Raw genomic sequence first — 13,735 nt, forward strand, 5'->3', positions numbered from 1 at the left:
GGAGGTGAGTTTTCAACCTATTTATTTTATCTAAAAAAGATGTAGCATGCTCATTGCAAGTAGCATTTGAGAAATTATAGTTTCTCAGGAAGGACGAAGATGGGTCCTTAATTAATTGTTTAACGACATCAAAGAGTAGTTTAGACTTGAATATTGCACCATGAATCTATTTAGCATTGTAGTCCTTTTTTTGCTTTATTAGTTAATGCATGGTATTTTGTTAGAAGGGATCTATATTTTCCTAGGGATTCAGTAGGCTTACATTTCCTCCATTGTTTCTCTAATTTCCTGAGGGTCTGTTTGTTTGGTGCATCTTAAATTATCATTGTACATAGCTTCTTGTGTTTGGCAGTATTCTTTTCTTTAAAACAGTTTTCATTCTGGTGGATCCTCTGAAAGATCGATTCAATAAATCTTTGGAGGCGGGCGTAATTTTGCAGAGAGGAGATTGGAAACTACAGTTGGTTAATCTTATCTTGGTGGTAGGAAAATTAATGGGGAATCTCATGAAGGAAAAGCCTCTGGTAAAACCATGCAGAATTCAAGGCAACATGGGTTTACCAGAGGCCGATTATGTCAAGTGAAACTGACTGATTTCTTCAATTGGATATCAAAGGAATTAAATCAAGAATATGCGCTGGATGTAATTTACTTGGATTTCAGCAAAGCTTTTGATACTGTCCTGCATAGGAGGGTAATGAATAAAGTAGAAAGCCTGGAGGTGGATCCTAAGGTGGAGGACTGGATTAAAGACTGGTTACGTGATAGATGATAGAAGGTGGTAGTAATCTGAATTCACTCTAAGGAGAGAGCAGAGATTAGTGGAATGCCCCAAAGATCTGGTTTTGTTCAATATTTTTATGGGACCGGTTTTGTTTAATATTGTTGTGGGCAATACTTCAGAACAGTTAGAAAGAAAAGTCTGTCTTTTTGTAGATGACATTAAAATCTGCAACAAAGTGGACTCATCTGAGGTAGTGGCCAAAATGAGAAATAATCTTAGAAAGATTGAATAGTTGTTGAGTGCTTGGCAGTTAAGATCCAGTGCATAAAAATGCAAAGTCATGCATGTAAGGTGAAGAAATCCAAAAGAGCTGATTGAGATGGTGGGCAACAAGCTGATGTGCACCAATCAGGAGAGAAATCTGGGGATGATAGTGTCTGATGATCTCAAGGTAGTGAAATAGTGTGAGAAGCCAGTGGCTAGAGCCAGAAGAATGCTGGGATGCATCAAGATGCATATTCAGCAGAAAAAAAGGAGATGCTAATGCATGGTACAGGCCTTACCTGGAATACTGTGTTCAGTTCTAGAGACCACATCTCAGAAAAAGTGAGAGAGACAAAAGGCAGTCCAGTGAAAGGCAGCTAAAATGGTATGAGGTCTGCATCAGAAGCCATATGACATGAGACTTGAGGATCTAAAAATATATGCCCTAGAATTAGATGAGAGAAGAGATGGTGGGATATGATACAGATTTTTAAATACCTGAGAGTTATTGGTAATGCACAACCAGGGAGCACGATATGAAGCTCCAAGGCGGACTCAGGATCAACGTCAGAAAATATTTTTTTCATGGAAAGAGTGGTGGATGTGTGGAATGCTCTCCCAATGGAGATGGTGGAGAAAATATAGTACCAGAATTCAAGAAGGCATAAGATAAACACAAAGAATCCCTAGGATGGTAATGAAGCAATGGGGTAACATGCACGGAGCAGCAGTATAAACCTAAACAAAAGGCGTGTGGGGAACCTGCACAAAGCATCATTTATAAACCTGAGCAATTTTTCTGAGAAGACTGAATGGGCCATTTGTGTCTTTTTCTGCCATCATTTACTATGTTACTATGAACAACCATTAGTTAAGGTTATCCAGCTCTTGAGGACTGAGTTTTAACCCTCCCCTTGCTAAAAGGTGCCAGGTGGGCCTGGAGGGTTGGGACTGGGTGTTATGATATCCAGGTGTTTGGTGGATTCTTAGGGGCAACAGTGATGGTATCTCCTACTGGGAGGAGTCCCATAGGGAACTGTAGCACCGGGCTAGATCCAGATGCACAAACACAGAGAATATATATTTATTATACAGCTTGTCTGGTTCACCAGAGGTGGCAGTAGAGAGTGGATTAGATAGCAATAGTCTGTGATCCTCGACATGGGAGATAAGGTCCCGATGCAGATGTCCAGTAAGGCATTTTAGGAGAGACAGACTGGCAGATGTTATAACACACTCCCTGGTAGCGGAGTAGATAGAGTTCCCAGTGAGCAGTAGATAGAGGATAGATATCAACAGTCTATGATCCTCGGCAGAGAGACCCGTTCCACAATGGTAGTGTAGGGCCCGATGCAGATGGGCAACGAGGAGCTGTAGATGGACAGACTGGGAGAAGTATTACTCACTCACTATAGCTGATAGGTAGTGTTCCAGCAGCTTGAAGAATTGGTAGCAGGCACCAGGATAGACACACAGGCCCTCGAGGAGCGAGTACCTGTAATTAGGATAGGCACCTGGAAATAAGCAAAGAGCCCCCGAAGAGCAGGTACCCAGGTTAGTAGAACCCCGGAGGGTGCAGGTAGCTTCCAGCAGAGTAGAAGCGGCAGAGCAGCTTCAGACCAAGCGAATCCAATCTGTTGCTAACTCGGCGAGAGTCAGAAAATGGCCAACCTTTTGAAAAAGGAAGAAGTGACGTCACTTGAGGGGGACGCCACTGAGGTTCATGCCAACACTGCTATAAGACGTGAGGCGTGTGTGCGCACGCACCCTAGGAGGCCTCAGATCAACATGGCGGGACGCCGCGCCAGAGCCATTCCGGGGAAGCCAGAGGGTGCGGCCAGGAGATGCTACGGATGCCATTCTCCTGAGGCTGGTGGAGAAGGCTGAAATAGAGGTAAGGCATGTTGGACGAAGCCATCTGAGATCGACGGATGCAACAGTACCCCCCTTCAAAGGGTCTCCTCCAGACCCCCTACCTGGTCTTAGTTTCCGAGGATGTGAACGATGGTACTGGTTCAGCATCTCTTTGTCCAGAATATTAGACATAGGTTCCCACGATTATGTTCTGGTCCATGACAGGAGGTATTCCCATACTCTGCCTCTCTTCCGTACATCAAGTATAGCGTCTATTTTGTACTCGAGGTCCTCTTCTGTGTCAACAGCAGGGGGATCTGGTGTCTTGGTGCTGAATTTGTTGAGTATGAGTGGTTTCAGTAATGAGACATGAAATGAGTTATGGATCTTCATTGCTGGAGGAAGTTTGAGACTGTAGGAGAGATTGCCAAGATGTCGGAGGATGGGGAATGGTCCGACATAGCATGGAGTGAAGCGAGCAGATGGCAACTTCAATCTGAGGTGCTTCGTAGACAACCAGACCTTATCACCAGGCTTAAGATCAGGAGCCTTGCCGGGCTCCATGTCATAGTCTCATTTTGCTCGAATTCCAGCTTTGATGAGCATCTCCTTTGTCTTCTTCCAAAGTTGTTGAATTTCATCGGCAGTGGTTTGTGCTGCCGGGGATGACACTGAAAGTGGAAGTGGCAAAGGTGGTGAAGGTAGTCGTCCATATACCACTTCGAATGGTGTTGATCCAGTAGATGTTGCTGGATGAGAGTTGATGGAAATCTCAGCCCATGGTAGAAATTCAGCCCAGTCATTCTGGCATGAAGAGACGTAGGCTCTGAGGAACTGTTTGAGTGTACGGTTCATCCTCTCAGTTTGGCCGTTAGATTGTGGATGGTAAGATGAAGTGAAGTTGAGAGTGATATCGAACTTCTTGCAAAGAGCCTTCCAGAATGTGGCTGTGAATTGTACGCCTCTGTCTGAAACGATGTGCTTTGGTATTCTGTGCAGGCAGAATATGTGGCTGATGAAGAGCTTTGCAAGTTCACTGGCAGATGGTAAACCAGGAAAAGCCACAAAGTGAGCCATTTTTGAGAATCTGTCCACCGTTACCCAGATAGTGTTGTTGCCCCCGGAGAGGGGTAAGTCCACTACGAAGTCCATGGCAATGTGAGTCCAGGGCTTAACTGGTAGGGGTAAAGGTTGTAGTTGGCCCCAAGGATGACTGGGTAGAGGCTTTTGTCTGGCACAGTTGGTACAGACCACTACATAAACGAAGGCATCTTCTTTCATAGACGGCCTCCAGTAGAATTTTAGCAGCTTTGCTAAGGTTCTGCATTGACCAGGATGTCCAGCCAATTTAGAGTCATGAGCCCATGCTAGTACTTTCTTCCGGAGGTTGGCAGGCACAATCGTCTTGCCCGCAGGTACTGGTTGAGTGGTTTAAAGAATGGCTCTCTCAGGTTCAATGATGTGTTGCGGAGCGTCAGGCACATCTTCAGATAAGAATGAGTGAGATAGGGCATCCGCTCTGACATTTTTATCTCCAGGTCGGTACTTTAAAATGAAATCAAACCTGTTAAAGAACAGGGACCACCTCGTCTGTCTATGGTTGAGGTGCTGGGTGTGACAAAGGTATTCTAGGTTTTTATGGTCAGTAAAAACCGTAATCTGGTGTTGAGCACCCTCGAGCCAGGGTCTCCACTCTTCGAACGCCATCTTTATTGCCAACAATTCTTTATCTCCGATTCCATAGTTCCTCTCAGCCAGTGTGAATTGTCTGGAGAAGAAGGAACATGGCCACAGGATCTTGGAGTCACTGGTTTGACTTAATACAGCCCCTACACCAACATCAGAGGCATCTACCTCAGCAATGAATCAGCATGTAGGATGCGGGTGATGGAGACATGGCTTGCTGGAGAAAGTGTCCTTCAGTTTTTGAAAAGTGGTGACAGCCTCTATAGACCAATTGGCAACATTAGCACCTTTCTTTGTCAGAGCTGTTAAAGGCACAGTTAGAGAGGAGTAATTTTTAATGAAGGTTCTATAGTAATTTGTGAATCCCAGAAACCTTCTGAGAGTCTTTAGACCAGAAGGTTGGGACCATTTCTGATGAATGTTCTCCAGCTTTTGTGGGTCCATCTGGAACCCCTTGTTGGACACTATGTACCCTAGGAATGGTACAGATTCCTTGTGGAATTTGCATTTGGACAGCTTAGCATATAGATGGTTCTCCTGCAGTCTCTGTAACACTCTCTTGACATCCGTAATGTGGGTATTCAGATCTTGAGGGAAGATCAGGATGTCGTCCAAAAAGATAATGACACATTGGTAGAGTAGGTCATGCAAGATGTCGTTCATCATGTTTTGGAAGTCAGTTGGGGTGTTGCATAAGCCGAAGGGCATCACCAAATACTCAAAGTGTCTGTCCCTGGTGTTAAAAGCTGTCTTCCATTCGTCACCTGAATGAATACGGACAAGGTTATACACTCCTTTAAGATCCAGCTTGGAGAAGATCTTAGCCCCTTGTAGGCAGTCAAACAGCTAAGAGATGAGTGGTAAAGGATAGCGGTCTTTGTCCGTGATCTCGTTTAGACCACGATAATCAATGCATGGACGTAGGGTTCCGTCCTTCTTCCCCACAAAGAAAAACCCTGCTCCTGCAGGAGACTTAGGTGGCCTTATGAAATCTTTTTGTAGATTTTCTTGGATGTATTCCGACATCGCTTTATTTTCCACCACTGAGAGGGGGTAAACTCTTCCCTTGGGTGGTTCTGTATTCGGTTTCAAGTTGATTGCACAGTCATAAGATCTGTGTGGAGGAAATATATCAGCAGCTTCTTTAGAGAACACATCTTGAAATGATGCGTATTGAGGTGGTAACCCAAACATCAATGGAATTGTAGGCATACAGGGTATTGGTGAAACTTCCTTCAGGCATTTGCCATGACAATTGGGGCCCCAACGTGAAAGCTCCAGTGTAGCCCAGTTGAATTGAGGCATGTGATGTTGTAGCCATGGTAACCCGAGTACTAAGGGGTGCATAGCCTTTTCAAGCATGAAGAAGGAAATGGATTCCGTATGAAGAGCTCCAGTCCTTAAACTGACCGGTTCCATTTGTAGGGTTACTTCACCCGGCAAGGGCTCCCCATGAATAGAGTATAACAGCAGCGGAGGCTTCATAGTCATAGTGGGGATTCGCAGATGTTCCACTAGACGTCTCAGTATAAAATTCCCTCCTGCCCCAGAGTCCACTAGGCAAGAGTCTGGAATTCAAGTGGTCCGTTTATCACGGAGACTGACAGAGAGAGTGGAGGAGAAGGTGCAGTTAAACCTAAGAAGAGTCCTCCCACAGGACTTAGATCTGCCCGTTTCCCAGACAGATAGGGCATGTTTGTATTGCATGGCCTGCTTGACCACAATACATGCAGAGGCCTAATCTCCGTGTTCTTCTCTCCTTAGAAGTCAAGTGACTATGGCCCAATTACATAGGTTCTTCTTCACCTGCAACCACTTTAGACTTTCAGCCGAGAGTTCAGGCCTTCAAAGAACAGGGTCTTCAGGCATCTTGAGTCCCAATTCAACTCTGAAGCCAAAGTCTTAAACTTGATGGCGAAGTCTGGTAAAGGTTTATTACCTTGCTGTAGATGAACCAGTGTGGATCCTGTGATTGTGTACCTGGCTGGGTCATCAAATACGGATTTGAACAATTCCAAAAACCCAGCAAGGTCCTTCAGGATGGGGTCATCTCACTCCCACAGTGGAGAAGCCCAAGCTAGTGCTCTTCCGTCCAAATAAGACAGGATATACGTAGTCTTGGCATAGGCTGTGGGAAAATTATTAGGTTGAAGTACAAAATGCATACAGCATTGGTTGAAGAATCCCCTGCATCTCCAGGCTTCCCCAGAGAAGCGAATAGGAGTGGAGAGGGATACAACTGTCTTAACCGTCACTTCTGGCGGTGTTTCTTCTTTACCTGAGGTAGTAGAAGCGTTCATCTGTGAGTGCAGTAGATTAAAGGCCACAGTCAAGTTTCCAGTGTGCTCTGTTGTTCAGTGATTCGCTGAGCCAGGCATGGAATGGCCTGCAAGGCGGTGAGTTGAGCCAAATCAATGGAGTTAGCAATCTGTTATGATATCGAGGTATTTGGTGGATTCTCAGGGGCAACAGTGTTGGTATCTCCTATGGGAACTGTAGCACCGTAGGGAACTTTAGCACCGGGCTAGACTCAGATGCACAAACACAGAGAATATATCTTTTATTATACAGCTTGTCTGGTTCACCAGAGGTGGCAGTAGAGAGTGGATTAGATAGCAACAGCCTGTGATCTCGGCATGGGAGACCCGTCCCACAATGGTGGTGTAAGGTCCCGATGCAGATCTCCAGTAAGGCACTGTAGGAGAGACAGACTGGTAGATGTTATAACACACTCCCTGGTAGCAGAGTAGATAGAGTTCCCAGTGAGCAGTAGAGAGAGGAAAGGTAGCAACAGTCTGTGATCCTCGGCAGAGGAGTCTCATTCCACAATGGTGGTGTAGGGCCCAATGCAGAGGGGCAGCGAGGAGCTGTCGATGGACAGACTGGGAGAAGTAGTACTCACTCTCTGTAGCTGATAAGTAGTGTTCCAGCAACTTGAAGAATTGGTAGCAGGCACCAGGATAGACACACAGGCCCTCGAGGAGCGAGTACCTGTAATTAGGATAGGCACCTGGAAATAAGCAAAGGGCCCCCGAAGAGCAGGTACCCAGGTTAGTAGAACCCCGGAGGGTGAAGGTGGCTTCTAGCAGAGTAGAAGCGGCAGAGCAGCTTCAAACCAAGCGAATCCAATCTGTTGCTATCTCGGCGAGAGTCAGCAAATGGGCAACCTTTTGAAGAAGGAAGCAGTGACATCACTCAAGGGGGACGCCCCCCGAGGTTCGCGCCAACACTGCTATAAGACGTGAGGCATGTGTGTGCATGCCCTAGGTGGCCTCAGGTCAACATGGTGGGACGCCTCACCAGAGCCGCTCTGGGGAAGCCGGAGGGTGCGGCAAGGAGACGCTACGGGCGCCATTCTCCCGAGGCTGGTGGAAAAGGCTGAAATAGAGGTGAGGCATGTCAGATGAAGCTGTCTGCGACTGACGGACGCAACACTGGGATAGCAAGGGGGGTCTGCTGAGGAAGGCGGCTGAAGACTGCTGCATTAGGAGAAAGTGCGGGGAGAGGGATAGGTTGACTCTTCAGGCTGAGAGGCCATACATTTTATAATACTCTTTTTGGGAGGCATGGGAGGGAGGGGGAATCAGGTGCAATGCTTTTCAACAGTTTCACTGGGGTTGGGGAGTAGGGGATTCAACCAGCAGACCAACATGGCTTGCTTTTTTATTTCTTTGGTCACCACTTAACTGGCTATATCATGTGAATATTCCTGAATAACTTTCAAACCCAACTGGAGATATTCAAACATAGATTTCAAAGTTATCTGGCTATGTATACCTGGATAACTTTATTCAAGAATGTTCAATAGTATATTATTTATCCTGCTGAATACTCCTAATAACTTATCTGGCGAATTTTAGCCAGGGTCGAATTTGGCCTAGAGTGCCAAGATTTTGGGGGTGGCAAAAACCTGCCAGTGTGAGATCCAAAGAGTGCTCTGCAGAGCCAATACTGTCAAAGAAGGGAGCCCTGTGCTGGAGCCACTGCTACCAGTAGTTAAGTTGGAGGAGGAGGTGAATGAGCAAAGGTTTGCTAAGGGCACCAAATATGCTTAAACCGGCCCTGACTTTAGCTGAAAAAATTATGCATTTTCAGCTTTTTCAAATATTGGCTTCATTATGTTTTTAGACAATTACCTGTTCCACAGAGAGGCACATCACAGTATTCCCATCGCACATTCTTGTCCATTGTATAACACCAGGGACGGTCATTCTCACCTCCTGGATTACGGCAATAATGTCCTGAGTTTGAAAGTTCTGGAAAAACCTGGGGCGATCTTCTGTGTAAATGGGGTGCCTAACCAGAAAAGATAGCTAATGTTTACTCGAGTATAATACCTCTTTTTACAATTAAAAATTATATAATGTTCAAAGAACTGGCAACTACATAATTGTACTGAAACTTTCAGAGAGTTCAATCATATAAATAAAATCTACTTCTTAAACAATGCCTCCCTTTATTTGAAAAGTGAGATCCTCCCGCCATCCTTTCTTCCTTTTATGAAATTACAGAGAAGAAAACTGCACATCTTCTCCCCTCCAAATTTTCTATGAGTTCCTCTGATCTCTTTCCATCCAGTTCCTTAATTCTCTCTCTCCTGCATTCACTCCATTTATCACAACTTGTCTTTAAATTTCCACTGCAACCATTCCTGCTGCCCTTTCCTGCTCTACTAACAATCATCCCATCTCCCTCCTTCTGTTGCAGCTGACCTACTCAAATGTGCTATTTATCTTCACTGCATGGCTTTCTCACATCTCACACCATTATAGATCTACTCCAGTCTTGGCTTCTGCCCTCTGCACGCTATGAAGACAGCCCTTGCCAAAGTCTCCAGTGACTTCTTCATTACTCAATGTTCATCTTCCTTGTTCTATCTATTTCTTTCATTACCATTGATTACTCCTTGACATCTATCCTCATTTGGATCTTATAGCTACATTCTATCTTGATTCTACTCTGACCTTTTCTATTGCCCTTCTACTGTATGTGCTGGGTAGATTCTTCTCTACTGCTTTCCCATTAGCAAATAGCAATCATTGCTTTTGGACTCTGTACTGAGCCCTCTTCTCTCTCTACTCTTGTTCATTTGTTGATCTTATCTCCCCTTACAATTTTTAGTACCATCACTGTGCTAATGACAACTTGCTAAAAGAAATTTTAGCAAGCGTCCAGTCCCAAATCTCAGCATGCATGTCACCTAGATGTCCCACCATCATTTTAAACTTAACGTAATAAAGATTAAACTCCTTATCTTTCCTCCCTTTTCTCTTTTCAATCTCTGTGGATAACACTTTCATCCTCCCACAAAGCTGAGGTCATCTTCAACTCCTTTCCCTTTTCTGCACACTGCTAAAGTAAGAACATTGCTAAAACATGTTTCTTTTCTATAACATCACCAAAATCCATCTCTTCCTTTCTAAATACACTCCCAAAACCCTTATCTATTCTCTCCTCACCTTCTGCATAGATTATTACAACCTGCTCCTCACAGGTCTCCCTCTTCTCTTCCTCCAGTGTCATCACAACCATGTAACCCCCTGATCCCAAGTTACTGCGTTGGTTCCCAATCCACTTCTGTGTACAATTCAAACTTCTTCTACTAATCTACATGTGCATTCATTCTTTAGCTCCTCATATTATGTATCTTTTCCTATTGAGACTTCTATTCATTGGGCAAGTTGTTTTTATGTGTGTCCTTCACCTCTATTGCTAACTTCATATTCCATCTTGCTGTACCATATTATGCATGATATAGCATTTCTGAGTTGCTGTGTCATAAGAATCACTTCTTTGAGGTTGCTTTTATGGGGTATTTGCCATGCACCAAAACTGCTTTTTCTACTCATATGTGGCTCTTTGAAAATAGTTCCAGTGGGTATGTGTGTTAAAGTACATGTGGGACTCAATTTCATGCTTACTTTCAGTGCAGACTAAATAGGATTAGGGGTGGGATCAAGATTTATGCACATATTTTCGATTTTCAAAAGCATGCATGTAAATCCACTTGCACAAAGTTACATTTGCTCAAGAACTGGTATAACATTTGCACATATGATATGCAAAGTTATGCATACATCTGCAAAGTTTCAAAGCTGATTTATGAGCAACACCCTATATACAAGGGTCAAACAGATATTATATTTCATAAACAATACATCATATACCTGTATAAATGTTTCCAATTTTATATCAAAAGCTTAAAAAACATATATTATATATATCTCACATCAAAATATCACACATCCACTCATCCATACTTACAAATATCATTACAAATTTTTTTAAAAAAAATTTAAACATATATGAACAAAATTGCATCAAGGCTCCATAATACACTCACTTAAATATACAGTATTTTTTAATTCTTTCACAAAACAGTTGATAAAAATCCTTCCAATCTTTTATTAAACTGATATAATTATAAAACTACATAAAACTGTAATGCCAGCCCCCAAAGGAATGAGATGCTCAACCACCAGGACCTCTGGAATTCATTGTCCCTTGATGTCAGGTTTGCTTCAGGCCTCCTCACATTTAAGAAATGACTGAAAACCTGGTTATTCATAGCGGCCTATGGTTCACAGCCTGATCCCTGAACTCTTGACCAGATGACCGAATCTCTACCTTAGCCCTGAGAAACCACATAAGCTGCTCCCCTATGGATCTAGGCCTTTGCCACACTATCTTACTGTAAAATCATAACCCACTGGAAATCATTTCTGTTATGCTATACAGTACTTGTGTTTTATAATTTGCTACTGTTTGTAATTTGTATTGCTTCCTATTCCTTCATTCTTAATCCCACCAGCTCTTGCTATTTGGTCTGCTTTTCACTGTACATTGCAACTCTCTAATGGATTGATGTCTTATTATGATAATTATGACGTAACATGCTTTGCACTCTCTTGGTGGAAAATTGCGATGAAAATAATTGATGTTGATGATGATAATGATGACTAAAGTCTGTGGGTAAAATGTATCTGCAGATTTTAGCCTATGCAGGCTGTTTGAACCTTACCCTCTCTGATCATAACTTTGTTGATTGTAATAATATTTACCATAATAAATATATTTCCTGAAACCTTTTATCTTCTCTATGTGTCCTGACTACACTGTAAGCTCTTCATAACAGGGAGTGTCACTTATGTGAATCTGTATAAAGCTGCATATGTCTAGCAACGCTACAGCCATGATAAGCAATAGTAGAGCAGAAGTAACATGACTTTGTATATTGTTTTTATTTAAAATCATTTATTAATAACTTTACCGATAAAAATTTATTTTAAGTGATGTACAAAATAAAATCCCCTAATGATTCATTACGTTTTTATGAAGGGATAACTCATTTTCAGGAGAAAAAAAAGTCTTAGTCAACTTATTATTGCATTTTATGTGCATTAACTAATTCTCTGTCTGCATTCTCTAGAGAATTTTATAACCATTTGATTATGAATATTTCCCTTCCAGCCACATTACATAGCTATCGGGACTCACTTGTTCACTCCACTTTTGACAAGGAATGCCAGAAGCCGTTGCACTAACAGAACCTTGGTAAAACCTTCCATTATCTCTGTAACAGGTTTCTGAAAGCAGATTTTTAGAAAGAAATGTGATACCATACATCGAAAAAACAGATTTAACAGCTACAAACAGATAAGCAATTGGCCATCCACTGTTTAGTGTGGCTTTAGTAGATGCATCACTGCGCATTGCAGGGTCTGAATTGTCACTGATCCACCTTGGTGGATAATTTTACAGCGGACGTTTGGGATGTGTGTTAGATGCTTTGTGGTTATTTTTATTTGTTTTGAGACTGTGTTGTCAGTTTGTTTCATTTGCTGAACCAAAATAAACATTACGTTTAAACAAAAGAAAGAAAAGAAAACAAACAGGAACTGCTCCTGACCCTCACTCTGTGCCAAGACAGCAAAATTAAACCATAGCTCGGGCATCCCCTTCCATTTCCCCCAGAGGTCTCTAACTCCCCTTTTCAGGTCTGCAAAGTAGAAAGGGGCAGAAACAATCCCTAGTTGCTCCTACCCCACTGGATTCCAGTCAAAAATGGTGCTAGCCAGCCTTGAGGCCAGTGCCAGCCCTCTCTCTAGGTAGTGTACAAATTTGCACATGATGTTGTCTGAACCCCATTGTATTTTTCTTTTTTGGTGCATAATCATATATGTTTTCCAGTATGCACCTGTTTCACAACCTGTGTACACACGCACACAAGCACAGCTTGTAGGGATCATTGGCCAGCATCCTATTCTTTTATGACCATACAGCGTACGGCCATGAAACAAAATGGCTTTCGCCTTTACCTACCAGGACCTGCTCCTGCCCCTTTCTACTTTTCAGGCTCTAAGAAAGGAGTACGTGGCCTTTGAGGGAGTGTGGCACTTATGTGGAAGGCCAGGGAGGGGCGTAATTTTGCTGATTTAGTGGCTCTCTTTTATTTTGTTGAATTTCTGAAAAAAAAAGAAAGCCAACAAAAAAAAAAAATCAAATTTCAAAGGGAGTTTTTAAATCTCTTTTTTAAACAAAATGAAACACTTTTTTTTTTCATATTCTTCAGATCCTTTAAAAATGAACGCACACTCCTTCTTTGAGCTGACTCATTTTGACAGGGGTAACCGGATTACACCTTCATTATGCGAGGTCTGGGTCATTTATTTGGTGTTGCAATTTTATTTTTGGACAGTGGAGTGTGAATAGCATATGAACCGGCATACAATGTGAGAAACTGATAACCATCAGCACTGTTTTGGGCCAGAGTTAAGTTTTGGGTTAAAAACAAAAGAGCAAAAAGTGTTTAGGCCAGTTTGCTTGCACAACTTGCACGACTTTGAAAAGAATTTATTTTGCCCAATGATTTCCTTTATGGAAACTACTGTAATCTAGCAGCAGCTCACAAGCCAGCCTGTAGCAGCATGTCCAATTTCTGTTTTTCCGTATATCTTCCTCCTGAAGGAGGAAGAGCCTGGATCATGGCCATTCATGTGTTTTCTGGGAGCACGGGCATATTTTCCAGTGTCACTTGGGCCTGGTGCACTGTGGGGGAGGTTTGACTTATGGCGGATGCAGTGGGACCAGTTGCTTCCCATGGTCCGACAATTAATGCCGTTGCTAGCGCAATGGGATGTCCCTATCGTGCACTCGGGTGGTAATGATTTGGTCATTTGGTCTTGACATCATTTGGCTGATGCCAGC

The 13,735-nt window shown here is 43.1% G+C and overlaps 1 protein-coding gene across 2 annotated transcripts in view; it reads right to left on the minus strand.

Moving 5' to 3' along the window:
* The window catches only part of MUSK (muscle associated receptor tyrosine kinase), a 235,091-nt gene that overhangs the window by 39,243 nt on the left and 182,113 nt on the right, over nucleotides 1-13,735 (minus strand). For both annotated transcript variants that reach the window (XM_029614825.1, XM_029614815.1), the window contains exons 12-13: nucleotides 12,026-12,114; nucleotides 8,665-8,824 (exon numbers count right to left, since the gene is read on the minus strand). In XM_029614825.1, coding sequence (XP_029470685.1) covers nucleotides 8,665-8,824; nucleotides 12,026-12,114 — 249 coding nt within the window. The remainder of the gene's footprint in view (nucleotides 1-8,664; nucleotides 8,825-12,025; nucleotides 12,115-13,735) is intronic.

Source organism: Rhinatrema bivittatum, chromosome 1 (genome assembly GCF_901001135.1).
Source record: "Rhinatrema bivittatum chromosome 1, aRhiBiv1.1, whole genome shotgun sequence".
NCBI classification, from domain to species: domain Eukaryota; kingdom Metazoa; phylum Chordata; class Amphibia; order Gymnophiona; family Rhinatrematidae; genus Rhinatrema; species Rhinatrema bivittatum.